Genomic DNA, 16516 nt, shown 5'->3' with positions numbered 1-16516 from the left:
ATATATATATATATATATATATATATATGTATGTATATGTTGAGATGTATAGGTAAGGATGGGTGCATGAGTGGGTGTTTTATGTATATGCATATGTATGTGGGTGGGTTGGACCATTCTTTTGTCTGTTTCCTTGCATTACCTCGCTAATGTGGGAGACAGTGACTGAGTATAATAAATGAATTATGTACATATCAGATTGGGGAAGAGCAGTGTGGTTTCTGAAGTGGTAGAGGATATGTGGATCAGGTGTTTGCTTTGCAGAATGTATGTGAGAAATACTTTGAGAAACAAATGGATTTGTATGTAGCATTTATGGATCTTGAGAAGGCATATGATAGAGTTGACAGAGATGCTCTGTGGAAGGTATTAAGAATATATGGTGTGAGAGGCAAGTTGCTAGAAGCAGTGAAAAGTTTTTATCGAGAATGTAAGGCATGTGTATGAGCAGGAAGAGAGGAAAGTGATTGGTTCTCAGTGAATGTCGTTTGCGGCTGGGGTGTGTGATGTCTCCATGGTTGTTTAATTTGTTTATGGATGGGGTTGTTAGGGAGGTGAGTGCAAGAGTTTTGAAGAGAGGGGTAAGTATGCAGTCTGTTGTGGATGAGAAAGCTTGGGAAGTAATCAGTTGTTGTTCGCTGATGATACAGCGCTGGTGGCTGATTTGGGTGAGAAACTGCAGAAGCTGGTGACTGAGTTTGGTAAAGTGTGTAAAAAAAGAAATCTGAGAGTACATGTGAATAAGAGCAAGGTTATTAGGTACAGTAGGGTTCAGGGACAAGTCATTTGGGAGGTAGGTTGTTCCAATTCACTCTATTCCTTGTACACCTTTCACCCTCCTGTATGTTCAGGCCCTGATCACTCAAAATCTTTTTCACTCCTTCCTTTCCCCTCCAATTTGGTCTCCCACTTCTCATTCCCTCCACCTCTGATACGTATATCCTCTTTGTCAATCTTTCCTCACTCATTCTATCCAAGTGACCAAACCATTTCAATACTACTTCTACTCTATCAACCACACTTTTTATTACCACACCTCCCTCTTACCCTTTCATTACTTACTCGATGAAACCACCTCACACCACATATTTTTCCTCACACATCTCATTTCAAACACTTCCACCCTCCTCCCCACAACCTTATCTATAGCCCATGCCTCGCAACCATATAACATTGTTGGAACCACTATTCCTTCAAACATACCCATTTTTGCTTTCCGAGATAATGTTCTCACCTTCCACACATTCTTCAATGCTCTCAGAACCTTCACCCTTTCCCCCACCCTGTGACTCACTTCCACTTCCATGGTATCATCCACTGCTAAATCCACTCCCAGATATCTAAAACACTTCACGTGAATTTCTTCAGTTTTTCTCCATTCAAACTTACCTCCCAATTAACTTATCCCTCAACCCTACTGAACTTAATAACCTTGCTCTTATTCACATCTACTCTCAGCTTTCTTTCACACACTTTACCAAACTCATTCACCAACTTCTGCAGTTTCTCATCTGAATCAGCCACCAGTGCTATATCATCAGCGAACAACTTACTCACTTCCCAAGCCCTCTTATCCACATCAGACTGCATACTTGCCCCTCTCTCCAAAACTCTTGCATTCACCTCCCTAACAACCCCATCTATAAACAAATTAACAACCATGGAGACATCATGCACCCCTGCTGCAAACCGACATTCACTGGGAACCAATCACTTTCCTCTCTTCCTTCTCGTACACATGCCTTACTTTCTTGATAAGAACTTTTCACTACTAGCAACTTACTTCCCACACCATATACTCTTAATACCTTCCACAAAGCATCTCTTTCAACTCTATCATATACCCTTTCCAGATCCATAAATGCTACGTACAAATCCATTTGTTTTTCATAGTATCTCTCACACCTGATCCACACATCCTCTACCACTTCTGAAACCACACTGCTCTTCCCCAGTCTGATGCTCTATACATGCCTTTACCCTCTCAATCTATACCCTCCCATATGATTTCCCAGGAGTACTCAACAAACTTATCCCTTAGTAATTTGAACATTCACCTTTATCCCCTTTGCCTTTGTACAATGTTGATATGTATATGTACGTGTTTGAGCATGTATGTATTTATGTGTGTATATGAGTGGATGGGCCTTTTTTTCCTCTGTCTGGGTGCTACCTTGCTGACGCAGTAAACGGTGATCGAGTATGATAAGAATAAGTAAGACATAGTTTTATCTTTATCTATCTATATCTCTGACACCTGTTCCAATTGGAATTCCCTTGGAGGGGTGGCCACAGCAGCAGTCTCCATATCTGAAGAACTTTAGTGTTACTTCTTAGCCTTTAGTGCCTCACTCTTATTAGGTCACAGGCACAGGGCAAAGCTAGTACAGTGTTTGTAGAGGCTTCTACTTAATGTTCCTAATGACTATTTCTATCTAATGCTCCTTCCTGCTACTGCTACCTAATGTTCTTACATAATGCTCCTGCCTAAATGTTCCTACCTACTGCTTCTATATACTGCTCATGCCATTTTGACAAAGTATAGTTATAATTACCTAATTAAAGTATATCTTTACTTCCTTATTTTGTTCTTCCAACAGTACTGTCATTATTTTCCCAGAAGACCTTGTACACACATTCGCTACCTTGGAGATTGGAATAGATAACATTAATAGATTAATACCTTCGTATTTTTAAATGTTGGTAATGTTATTTGTCTGAAGTACTTTGAATTATTACTTTCAGGAAAAAGCATTATGTTTATTGTGCTCCGAGATGGAACGGGCTTCCTTCAGTCAGTTTTGACAGACAAGCTTTGTCAGACTTATGAAGCAGTAATTCTCAACACAGAAAGTACTGTGACATTATATGGCACCCTCTTGGAGGTTCCTGAAGGAAAGGAGGTCAGTATTTTTATTGCATAGTATAGGGTATTCAGTAAGGTGAATGGAAATGGTAGAGAGACTGTGAAGTTGTGTGCTGGAAAAGGATTGGTGATTGGGAATACCTGACTTTAAAAGAGGGACATACATGCATATATATGAGTGAGTATGAAATGTGGTCAGCGATCATTATTGGATTACATACCAATTGATATGTGTGCCAAAGAGAGACTCGGATACGAATGTACAGTAAACCCTTGGTTTTATGGACCCCGATATAATGGATTTCGGATTTAATAGACAAATGATAATATGGTGTATTAATGATAGTTTTAAAAGTATAGAAAAATGATAAACCTCGAGTGCTGCACCATGCACATTTCATATCGCACTTGTTTTTGGTAGCGTAGGGTAGACTCGCAATGTTTCACTTTTGGTCTGCCTCAGGCTATCGTACAGTCAGTGTGTTTACAGTTTTTTTGTATTGCTTCAGAATTGTGACTTTTATTAAATAATTTTGCAATCCTTACAATTCAGAATGGCATTAAGTGATTGTAAGAGGTACAATGAAAGTAGGCAGTCCATCTTTATGTTATGGTAAAGAAGTATCCTTTCATTGTAGGGTGGCATCATGTCTATCTTAGTCTGACCCATGCCTCCAACTGCCCGGCAAGTGTTCCCACGCTGCCTAGTGCCTGCTGCCCAACTATCGTACCACTCACTAAACTCTACACCGACTCATGAGATTTTGGTGACTAAATGTGACATTTTGTTAGAACAAAAACAAAAAGGAAAACAAGAAAATAAAAAAAAGAGAATGAAATTTAAATTTGACAAGGCATAAGACAAATATACACACAAATCAATGCTCAGCAACAATACACTTCTCTAACATATGAGCTGAACAAAAATGACATAAATTAGTGTGTTCACTCTTCACAGGAGCCACATGTCTCACACGTTGAGGGTACCACCGTCTGAGGCTGGGTGTTGCCACAAATGGGAGCAAAGTCGCTGTTGGTGGGTACTCCCCTTGAGCCATGGGTGTCATGGGGTTCAGTGAAACCTGAGGCCGTAGTTGACATCGGTTTTACAAAGACAGGTGGCCACTGCCATCCAGCTTCACTGAGTATTGTATATGCGGCTTCACGTCCACTACCACACCCAACCTGTCCTGCATGCAGTTTGGGGTGCCCATGGACAGCTGGGGCAGCATAGCGGCATCACCTGCTGGGTTGCCCAGCACACAACCCTGGCTCTCTGCTATGGCCCGCTCCCTGTTTCGCAGAGCAGTTCTCCATCACTGGTTTATCAGATAATGTTACTTGGGCACTATCTCACAACTGTCTTCCTGCTGCCAGCTGTGCGAGTGACTCATCCTTTTCTCTTAGGGGGTGTTGAGATATTGGAGCATAGCTTAAGTTGCTTTGCTGTTGTGCACGTTAGCTCCAACACCCATGTTACTCCTCAAGACCTGTTTGGTTGCCTTTACTGCTGCTTTAGCACATCCATTGGACTTGGGGAAGTTGGCTAAGGAGATGCAGGCCATGATTCCCCATTTTTTGAAGAAAGCTCCCATCTCCTCGCTGTCTAGATTGGTTCCCTTGTCCGATGTGATTTTCTTGGTTGCGCTTCATCTTCTTTATCTTATAAAGAAGGTGAGCAGCCTTGTGATAACTTGGGATTTTCCTGTGTATCTTCGAATCCTACTCGCTGCACCATGTAAGAGGTGCAATGAAAGTAGGTAGTCTGTCCTCGATTTTAAAGAAGTATCCTTTCACAGGAGAGTGGTGGCATCACCTCTGTCTCAGTCTGACTTCTGTCTTCAATTGCCCAATGTGCTTTGCCATGCTGCTGTGTGCCCACTGCCCAACTATTGTTCCACAGTCTAAATTTTGTAGTAATAGAGGAGCTCAAAGAAAGCTTGTGAACTTTAATGTGGCACAGAAATAGGTTACATTCGATTCAGTGGACTTCCAGTATTAACAGACACCCCTTCCCTCCTATTAGTCCATTAAACTGAGGGCTTACTGTACTGAGTGGGGCAGCTTGGGGGATGTCTGATCATTACCTTGTGGAGGCAAGGGTGAAGATTTATAGAAGTTTTCAAAATATGGGAAGTTATGTGGGTGACATAGACTAAGATATGGGTGACAAGAATGTAGAACATTTCCTTAAATCTAAAAAAAAAGTTGTAAGATGTTATCTTAGCTTTTTTCATGCAGTTTATGAATGAGAATGTTTGATCTTTCTCCAGTAGGATTCCATAAATAAAAGATGGATGTAGTTCCCCTTTTTCAGAATGAGCCACAGTTTCTCAGGCTTCACAAAGTCAAATAGGATTGAAGACATTTAAATTTCCTGTTGTTAATTCATCCTTATTCATTCATATTACCTGGGAAAATTTGCTCTTCCAATTTTTCTGCCTTTTGTAAATCCTGTCCATTCACCGAGAATTTTATTAAGATGGAGCTCATTGAGAGATTGTTGGGCACACCTTATTGCAACTTTCCATTCCATGGATAGATGTATAACGGAGTGGAGTTGTTACTTTGCTAACCCTTCTGTGACTCTCTTTTTCCTTGTAAGGCCATTCAGGAGGTTCGTAGAGCTAAAACTTCTAGAATTGCCTTTGTGAAGAAATTCTATATTTTTTTAACCCTGTATCTTCAAATATAGTGCAGGAGAGAGATAGGACGTTTGTGACTGCTACACATAATCTCAAAAGGTATAGTTCTGGAGGCCTTTCCCACATCTCCCATATTCCACCAAGATGGAAGAACCATAGTACATCCAAGTTCAACTTTTAAGGAGACAGAAGTATCCTTAAAGGCAGCCCTTCAAGGACATTAACCTGGGTCATCAACCAGGTTTCCTTCAAAAAAACTACTTGCATTGAGGAGTTGACTACAGATCTGAGCATTCTGGGAGTCCAAGAAGTGGTTGTAGCCACTGTTAAAAGAGATGTGGGATAGAGATGGAAGTCTGTCATCACCATCAAGAAATGTTAGGACAGTTGCAGACTTGGGTATTAACAGGAAGAGAATGATTTTGGGTCTGTATTTTCTAAATACCCACATACAAGAGAGGTTCAAGATGATAACTTTAGGGAGTATCTGCCAGATCATGACAGTTAAACAACTGGACAATCAGCTTGGACTTAAAGGTTCCCTACTGACACATTCCTAATTCAGAACTTTCAGAATGGGTACACAGATTTGGCTGTTCAATGTGATTTTGGCCATGCTCCCAAATCTAACATCTTTCAAAGCTGTAAATCTGGGTCACTATGTTGACTTCATGGTGACATCATCTTCAAATGGGGAATGAGCCAGACAAGGATTATGTCATGAATGATAATCACAAAGCTGGTTTTATCACCATATTAATTTTTCCCCACATTGAAGGATCCAGTCACAGAAAAAGCCCACATCAAGGCTTGGCCTTAATTGAAATATAAAGAGATTAATGAAAGGGATGCGGAAGGGATAAGGGAAAATATTTGCAAGTTTTGGAGGGAGTGGAAAACCTTTCTTTTTGAATGTGCCAAGTCATAGTTATTGGGAAAGACATGAGATGGTAGAGAGTTCCAAAGCTTTGAGGTGAAGGAAAAGAAAGTTATCAAAATGGCCCTCCCTGTTGCAAACTGCCACACCTGTAATCATGTGATGCAGCAGCTTACTGATTATTGCATGGTCTAGCTAGTGGTGGAGCACACAAGCAGCTAGGTATTGGGAGCAAAAAGCATAGTAATATGTCCAAAAGAGGGAAAGTGAACCAATGTTATGGCATAGGGAATGTGAGTCAGTTTTGAATCTAGCCTTAGAGAGTTTATAAGTTGAAATGCTTTCAACTCAACTATGTCAAGTAAGGTTGCAGAGCTTGATTTACCTCAGATGTGAGAGCAGTACTCAATACAAGGACAGATCTGTTCTTCAGTGGATAGTAGTTAGTAGGCAGTTGATAACCTGGGAGGTGTATTATCAGTACTAACCCCCAGGGTATCAGGAAGATTATTGACAACTGCTTAGTGAGTCAGAACTTTACTGGCTTGTCAAGTTGCATTCCTCTTACCCAAGTGGCTGTCTTATTGCCTCACCCACATGTGGACTACTAGCATTCTTTACAAACATACAGTTATCACACGTAACACTTGACAACCCTCAACTCACACAGCTCATCCTACATAACTCTAGATTTTCATGTGCTAGCCCTATCTTTTGGCAAAATGATAATAGCAATAGATAAAAGTAGCAGGGAGGAACATTTAGGTAGGAGCTTTAGGTAGAAGTAGTCAGTAGGAACATTAGGTTGGAGCCTTTGAAATCACTGCACTTGAGTTGCCCTTTGCCAGTGGCCTGTTGAGTGTGAAGCACTAAAGGCTAAGAAGTGGCACTTGAGACTATATTGCCACGGCCACCCCTTGAGGGAGTTCCCACTGGAACAGAAATCAGAAATATAGATAGATCAATTTTTTATAATGGAGAAACAGTTTAGAAGAAAAGAAATTTTAACATCGAAACAAATTCCCAGTTTCTTGGAGACAGACTCGGCTATTTTCATAAAGGGGGTTTGCAAGATAGAGTGGATGTTGTAGTATCAAAGATATATTTATTTATATATCTATTATACTTTGTCGCTGTCTCCTGCGTTAGCGAGGTAGCACAAGGAAACAGACGAAAGAATAGCCCAACCCATCCACATACACATGTATATACATACATGTCCACACACACACATATACATACCTATACATCTCAACATATACATATATATATACACACAGAGACGTATATCCACATGTACATAATTCATACTGTCTACCCTTATTCATTCCCATGACCACTGCGCCACACATGAAATGACAACCCCCTCCCCCCCATGTGCCCAAGGTAGCACTAGGAAAAGACAACAGAGGCCACATTTGTTCACACTCAGTCTCTATCTGTCATGTATAATGCACCGAAACCACAGCTCCCTTTCCACATCCAGGCCCCACAGAACTTTCCATGGTTTACCCCAGACGCTTCACATGCCCTGGTTCAGTCCATTGACAGCACGTCAACCTTGGTATGCCACATCATTCCAATTCACTCTATTCCTTGCATGCCTTTCACCCTCCTGCATGTTCAGACCTTGGTCACTCAAAATCTTTTTCACTCCATCTTTCTACCTCCAATTTGGTCTCCCACTTCTCGTTCCCTTCACCTCTGACATATATATCCTCTTTGTCAATCTTTCCTCTCTCATTCCCTCCGTGTGACCAAACCATTTTAAAAAAACCCTCTTCTGCTCTCTCAACCACATTCTTTTTATTACCACACATCTCTCTTACCCTTTCATTACTTACTCGATCAAACCACGTCACACCACATATTGTCCTCAAACATCTCATTTCCAACACATCCACCCTCCTCCGCACAGCTCTATCTATAGCCCACACCTTGCAACCTTATACCATTGTTGGAACAACTATTCCTTCAAACATACCCATTTTTGCTTTCCGGGATAACATTCTCGCCTTCACACATTTTTCAACGCTCCCAGAACTTTCGCCCCCTCCCCTACCCTATGACACTTCAGTCTCCATGGTTCCATCCGCTGCCAAATCCACTCCCAGATATCTAAAACACTTCACTTCCTCCAGTTTTTCTCCATTCAAACTTACCTCCCAGTTGACTTGTCCCTCCACCCTACTGTACCTAATAACCTTGCTCTTATTCACATTTACTCTCAGCTTTCTTCTTTCACACACTTTACCAAACTCAGTCACCAGTTTCTGCAGTTTCTCACCCGAACTAGCCACCAGCGCTGTATCATCAGCGAACATCAACTGACTCACTTCCCAAGCTCTCTCATCCATAACAGATTGCATACTTGCCCCTCTCTCCAAAACTTTTGCATTTGCCTCCCTAACAACCCCATCCATAAACAAATTAAACAACCATGGAGACATCACACACCCCTGCCGCAAACCTACATTCACTGAGAAACATTCACTTTCCTCTCCTCCTACTTGTACACATGCCTTACTTCCTTGATAAATACTTTTCACTACTTCGAACAACTTGCCTCCCACACTATATATCCTTAATACCTTCCTCAGAGCATCTCTATCAACTCTATCATATGCCTTCTCCGGATCCATAAATGCTACATACAAATCCATTTGCTTTTCTAAGTATTTCTCACATACATTTTTCAAAGCAAACACCTGATCCCCACATCATCCACCACTTCTGAAACCACACTGCTCTTCCCCAATCTGATGCTCTGTACAAGCCTTCACCCTCTCAATCAATACCCTCCCCTATAATTTCCCAGGAATACTGAACAAACTTATACCTCTGTAATTTGAAAACTCACTCTTATCCCCTTTGCCTTTGTACAGTGGCATTGTGCAACCATTCCACCAGTCCTCAGGCACCTCACCATGAGTCATACTTACATTAGATACCAACCAGTCAACAACACAGTTGCCCCCTTTTTTGATAAATTCCACTGCAATACCATCCAAACCTGCTGCCTTGCCAGCTTTCATCTTCCGCAAAGCTATTACTACCTCTTCTCTCTTTGCCAAATCATTCTCCCTAACCCTCTCGCTTTGCACACCACCTCGACCAAAACCCCCTATATCTGCCACTCTATCATCAAACACATTCTACAAACCTTCAAAATACCCACTCCATCTCCTCACATCACCACTACTTGTTATCACCTCCCCATTAGTCCCCTTCACTGATGTTCCCATTTGTTCCCTTGTCTTACGCACTTTATTTGTCCTTCCAAAACATCCTTTTATTCTCCTTAAAATTTAATGATACTCTCTCACCCCAACTCTCATTTGCCCTCTTTTTCACCTCTTGCACCTTTCTCTTGACTTCCTACCTCTTCTTGTATACATCTTCCTGCCATTTGCAATTTCCCTGCAAAAATTGTCCAAATGCCTCTCTCTTCTCTCTCACTAATAATCTTACTTCTTCATCCCATCACTCACTACTCTTTCTAATCTGCCCACCTCCCTTACTTCTCATGCCACAAGCATCTTTTGCTCAAGCCATCACTACTTCCCTTTATACATCCCATTCCTCCCCCACTCCCCTTACATCCTTTATTCTCACCTTTTTTCCATTCTGTACTCAGTCTAATATCAATTATGTTGTGAGGATTTTTTGATAGAGAGATGGGCTAAATTTAGGTTTTGGAGGCCTAAAACTTTAACCAGATTACATCAACCCTGCTGAGATATCATGTCCAAGCCTGATTTCATTGAGGAAGTTGTGTCTGAGACAAGATGGGGAATGAGTGAGATAAGAAGGAGCAGAATTGAAGGATGTGGAGGTATGCGGTGTTGAGTCATCAGCGTATGAGTACATTTAGTTATTTGTAGAAGAAAGGATATTGTTGATAAAAAGGAGAAAAAGTGTAGGATACAGGAAAGAACCCTTAGGGACACCAGTGCTGATGGAGCAAGGGGGAAAAGCTGATCCATCAACGACCACAGAAATAGATCGGTCAGTGAGGAACCTAAATATGAGGGAGGGGAACTTAGAGATTAGACCCTAGTGCCACACTGAATCAAAAGCTGTGGATGTATCAAAGGTATCTACCTATGATTCCCCAAAATCTTTCCAGACATTAGTAAGATAAGATCTCACCTTATAGAAGCCATACTGGTAATCAGAGAACAGACTGAGATTCAAGATGTTTAAGGATATGAGAGTCAAGGAGGGATTCAAAGACTTTACACATGGTAAATGTTAAAGCAATATGATGATAGTTAAAAGTGTTATAGCACTTACCCTTCTTAGAGATGTGATGTACCATTGTATGCTTCCAAGAAGAAAAATTCTAGTTTTTGAATGGAAAGGGAACATACGAGCAAGCACAGGTGCAAGTTCAGAGGCACGCTCTTTCATTTCACTGGGATGGAGGCCATCAGGACCCTAATCCTTGGAAAGGGATTTTGGACAGTTCAGAAAGAGATTGCAGGAAAGAGCATAGGATTAGTAAGAGGAGCACTGGGGGTTGAAGGAAAGTCAGTCATCCGAGGTTGAGTTAGAGGAGAAACAAGAACCAGAGAAAGTTGCATTGTCTGCTGGAGAAACAGCTGTAGTACCATCAGAATAGAATAATGAAGGAAAGTGACAAAAGTTGTTTTTGGTCCCCTTAGCTAAAGACCAGAAGAGGTAAGGTTATTGCACTTCCTTTGAATAAAGGAACACTTTCCCTCATGGATAACATAATGGCAGTTATTATGGACAATAATAATGCTAAATGAGAGGCAGAGGAAGGAGAACTTTTCTGAGCCTGGTGTGCTTAATCCCCTGCAGTTGAATGGCCTCACTTGAACCAAGAATTAGAAGAAGAGGCCGTCGTAGAGGAAAAGAGGATAGATGCTTCCTTTTCCACAAGAGTGACCTCAGTGCTGGATTTGTTAGAGACAGAAGCATCACCACATAAGTAACAATGATTTACCAGAGGAAAGTTAAGACAATTTTTGTAAGTTATTCCAGTCATCTTTGTTGTGAGGTACCAGTGTTTTGTTTGAGGTCATCTGTAGGGGAAGGTTCCGTTAAAATGAATACCTTTATGAGAGTGTGGTCAGATAAACCAGTTGGGAGCAGGTTTGTATTGCTGCAACGTGAAAGATTAGAGATGAAAAACAGATCTAGAATATTAGAAGAGTGGTCTTAGGAGTCAGGAATGTGGATGAGTGGGTGATAACTTGCTTTAGATTATTAAGAATGGAGAATGTGAGGGCTTCAGTTCCCCACAATTGTTATAGGAGGGATTCTGCCATTCCCTATGGTGAAATCCCCTAGGTAGTGGATCTTGTCTTGCAGATGAGAGGATGTCACAAGCTCATAGCCAAAGTTTAGATAGTTGAAGAAAGATATGGAATTTGTAGAATTAAGAGAGAAATTATTGATGTTGGAATAGGCCCAGGCATCTCTTTTGAACTAGAATCATGAGTGGAGATTATAGTTAGATATGAGAAAGGGGCTAGTGAAAACATCATGAGACAGGTCTCAAGAAGCAAAGTATTAGGAGAGGTGCAAGACATATGGTGATCCACAGAGGAGAGGTTACCAAAGAGACCATGAATGTTTGTTTAGTGAATAGAAAATGTGGCTGGTCTATCATATTAGGAAAGGTTGTGAGAAGGGTCAGTACTGCTACTCCTGTTTAAACCCTGCCTCTCATTGGTAGTTTAGTTAGATGGGAACCTGGAGATTCGTAGCACTCCATGATGCTAGGGATATGGGGCCATTGGTTTGTTGGCTGGATGCATTGATTCAAGTATGGGGCTATCATTCTTCACAGAGTCTTGTAAGTATGGACCCTTGGATGGAGGCACAAAAGTCCTTCCATACCAAGAAAAGGTAGCTATTAGTTTGATATTTTTTCATCTTCCAGAATAACCTGAATCACTGGTCTGGGATTTTATTCGAATTGACAAAACTATGTTCCTTTGCCTGATTTGTAAAGGTTCTTGTAAAATCCTGCCTCTCATAGAGGTAGATTCCCTCTTGAGAAGAGACAGTATCTCTGTCTGTTTGTATCTCTGATGCCTCAAGGGAGTGGCCAGGACAACATTGTCTTCATTAGTGATAAACTCCAGTGCCACTTCTTAGCTTTAGTGCCTCATCCTTAATAGGCCACTGGCAGAGGTCAACTCTAGTGTAGTGCTTGCAGAGGTTCCTGCCTAATCAGACAATATATCAGCAAATGTTTACAGGGAAGGAGGCATTCAGTTGGATCCTTTCCATAGGAGTTGTACCCAAGGTGGACCCCCTTTACCACCAGAACCATTGCATTATACCACCTTATTTATCTGCAGTTCTAGAAGTTGGGGCATTTGCAATAGATATTCTACCATTTATTCGAATTACTGGAACCATATTGATCTTCCCTTTGCACATTTTATGGGAAAAGTTTTTGTGAAGGTAGTCATTTTTTGGGATATAGTTTTTCCCAGTGTGGGACAGATAATTTTAGTGACTGACACTCCTTCAGTTATGTCTTCCTTGGTTGATATCCCATTTTCTTCTAGGAAGAGAGAGTCTCTCTCTCTCTCTCTCTCTCTCTCTCTCTCTCTCATCATAAATTCTTGGTTCATCTAGGACTGGTTTCAACCATATGTTATGTTTTTTTTTAAATATTTCTATAGTTTTTCAATGTTTTATTTTTTTATTATACTTTGTTGCTGTCTCGCAAGGGAGTGCAAGGAAACAGACGAAAGAATGACCCAACCCACCTACATACACATCCACACACGCACATATACGTACCTATACATACATATATATATATATACATACACAGACTATATTTATTTATCTATTTATTATACTTTGTCGCTGTGTGAAAGAAGAAAGTTTAGAGTAAATGTGAATAAGAGCAAGGTTATTAGGTACAGTAGGGTTGAGGGTCAAGTCAGTTGGGGGGTAAGTTTGAATGGAGAAAAACTGGAGGAAGTAAAGTGTTTTAGATATCTGGGAGTGGATCTGGCAGTGGATGGAACCATGGGAGTGGAAGTGAATCGTAGGGTGGGGGAGGGGACGAAAATTCTGGGAGCCTTGAAGAATGTGTGGAAGTCGAGAACATTATCTCATAAAGCAAAAATGGGTAAGTTTGAAGGAATAGTGGTTCCAACAATGTTGTATGGTTGTGAGGCGTGGGCTATGGATAGAGTTGTGCGCAGGAGGGTGGATGTGCTGAAAATGAGATCTTTGAGGACAATATGTGGTGTGAGGTGGTTTGATCGAGCAAGTAATGTAAGGGTAAGAGAGATGTGTGGAAATAAAAAGAGTGTGGTTGAGAGAGCAGAAGAGGGTGTTTCGAAATGGTTTGGTCACATGGAGAGAATGAGTGAGGAAAGATTGACAAAGAGGATATATGTGTCAGAGGTAGAGGGAACGAGGAGAAGTGGGAGACCAAATTGGAGGTGGAAAGAAGGAGTGAAAAAGATTGAGTGATTGGGGCCTGAACATGCTTGAGGGTGAAAGGCGTTCAAGGAATAGAGTGAATTGGAACGATGTGGTATACAGGGGTGGACGTGCTGTCAATGGATTGAACCAGGGCATGTGAAGCGTCTGGGGTAAACCATGGAAAGTTCTGTGGGGCTTGGATGTGGAAAGGGAGCTGTGGTTTCGGTGCATTATTACATGACCACTGGAGACTGAGTGTGAACGAATGGGGCCTTTGTTGTCTTTTCCTAGCGTTACCTCGCACACATGAGGGGGGAGGGGGATGTTATTCCATGTGTGGCGAGGTGGCGATGGGAATAGATAAAGGCAGACTGTATGAATAATGTACATGTGTATATATGTATATGTCTGTGTGTGTATATATATGTGTACATTGAGATGTATAGGTATGTGTATTTTGCGTGTGTGGACATGTGTGTATATACATGTGTATGTGGGCGGGTTGGGCCATTCTTTCGTCTGTTTCCTTGCGCTACCTCGCTAACGCGGGAGACAGCGACAAAGCTGAATAGATAAATGAATAGAATACTTTGTCGCTGTCTCCCACGTTAGCGAGGTAGCGCAAGGAAACAGACGAAAGAATGGCCCATTCCACCCTCATACACATGTATATACGTACACGTCCACACACGCACATATACATACCTATGCATCACAGCGTATACATATATATACATACACAGACATATACATATATACACATGTACATAATTCGTAGTCTGCCCTTATTCATTCCTGTCGCCACCCCGCCACACATGAAATGAAAACCCCCTCCCCCCCTCATGTGCACGAGGTAGCGCTAGGAAAGACAACAAAGGCCACATTCATACACACTCAGTCTCTAGCTGTCATGTACAATGCAACAAAACCACAGCTCCCTTCCACATCCAGGCCCCACAGAACTTTCCATGGTTTACCGCAGACGCTTCACATGCCCTGGTTCAATCCATTGACAGCATGTCAACCCCGGTATACCACATTGCTCCAATTCACTCTATTCCTTGCACGCCTTTCACCCTCCTGCATGTTCAGGCCCCGATCACTCAAAATCTTTTTCATTCCATCTTTCCACCTCCAATTTGGTCTCCCACTTCTCCTCGTTCCCTCCACCTCTGACACGTATATCATCTTTGTCAATCTTTCCTCACTCATTCTCTCCATGTGCCCAAACCATTTCAAAACACCCTCTTCTGCTCTCTCAACCATACTCTTTATTATAACACATCTCTCTTACCCCTTCATACACAGACATATACATATATATACATGCACATGTATCGTCTTTGTCAATCTTTCATCCTCTTTGTCAATCTTTCCTCGCTTTTTCTCTCCATGTGACCAAACCTTTTCAATACACCTTTTCTGCTCTCTCAACCACACTCTTTTTATGACCACATATCTCTCTTACCCTTTCATAACTTAATCAAATCACCTCACACACTTATTGTCCTCAAACATGTCATTTCCAACACATCCACCCTCCTCCGCAAAACCTTATCTATTGCCCATGCCTTGCAACCATATAACATTGTTGGAGCCCCTATTCCTTCAAACATACCCATTTTTGCTTTCCGAGATAATGCTCTCACTTTCCACACTTTCTTCAATTCAACCAGAACCTTCGCCCCCTCTCCCACCCTGTGACTCACTTCCATGGTTCCATCCTCTGCCAAATCCACTCCCAGATATCTAAAACACTTTACTTCCTCCAGTTTTTCTCCATTCAAACTTACCTCTCAAATGACTTGCCCCTTAACCCTACTGTACCTAATATGCTTACTCTTATTCACATTTACTCTCAACTTTTTTTCACACTCTTTACCAAACTCAGTCACCATCCTCTGCAGTTTCTCACCTGAATCAGCCTCCAGTGCTGTATCATCAGCGAACAACAACTGACTCACTTCCCAAGCTCTCTCATCTACAACAGACTGCATACTTGTCCCTGTCTCCAAAACTCATGCATTCACCTCCCTAACAACCCCATCCATAAACAAATTGAACAACCATTGAGACATCACGCACCCCTGCTGCAAACCGACATTCATTGGGAACCAATCACTTTCCTCTCTTCCTACTTATACATATGCCTTACATCCTTTATAAAAACTTTTCACTGCTTCTACCAACTTGCCTCCCATACCATATACTCTTAAAACCTTCCACAAAGCATCTCTATCTACTATTATCATATGCTTTCTTCAGATACATCTGCTTTTTTAAGTATTTCTCACGTACATTCTTCAAAGCAAACACCTGATCCACACATCCCCTACCACTTCTGAAACTACACTGCTCTTCCCCAATCCTATACTCTGTACATGCCTTCACCCTCTCAATCAGTACCCTCCCATATAATTTCCCAGGAATACTCAACAAACTTATACCTCTGTAATTTGAACACTCGCCTTTATCCCCTTTGCCTTTGTACAATGGCACTATGCATGCATTCTGCCAATCCTCAGGCTCTTCACCATGAGCCATACATACAATGAATATCCTCACTGATCAGTCAACAACACAGTCACCCCCTTTTTTTATGAATTCCATTGCAGTACCAACCAAACCCTCCCGCCCCCTTGCCAGCTTTCATCTTCCACAAAGCTTTCACTACCTCTTCTCTGTTTACCAAACCATTCT

General features: G+C 41.6%; 1 protein-coding gene across 2 annotated transcripts in view; it reads left to right on the top strand.

Annotated features, from left to right (window-relative positions):
• AsnRS (asparagine--tRNA ligase) overlaps nt 1–16516 on the top strand; it is a 160454-nt gene that overhangs the window by 44492 nt on the left and 99446 nt on the right. For both annotated transcript variants that reach the window (XM_071665065.1, XM_071665064.1), the window contains one exon: nt 2746–2903. In XM_071665065.1, coding sequence (XP_071521166.1) covers nt 2746–2903 — 158 coding nt within the window. The remainder of the gene's footprint in view (nt 1–2745; nt 2904–16516) is intronic.

The sequence above is a fragment of the Panulirus ornatus genome, chromosome 9 (genome assembly GCF_036320965.1).
Source record: "Panulirus ornatus isolate Po-2019 chromosome 9, ASM3632096v1, whole genome shotgun sequence".
NCBI classification, from domain to species: domain Eukaryota; kingdom Metazoa; phylum Arthropoda; class Malacostraca; order Decapoda; family Palinuridae; genus Panulirus; species Panulirus ornatus.
This window is presented reverse-complemented; position numbering and strand designations above follow the sequence as displayed.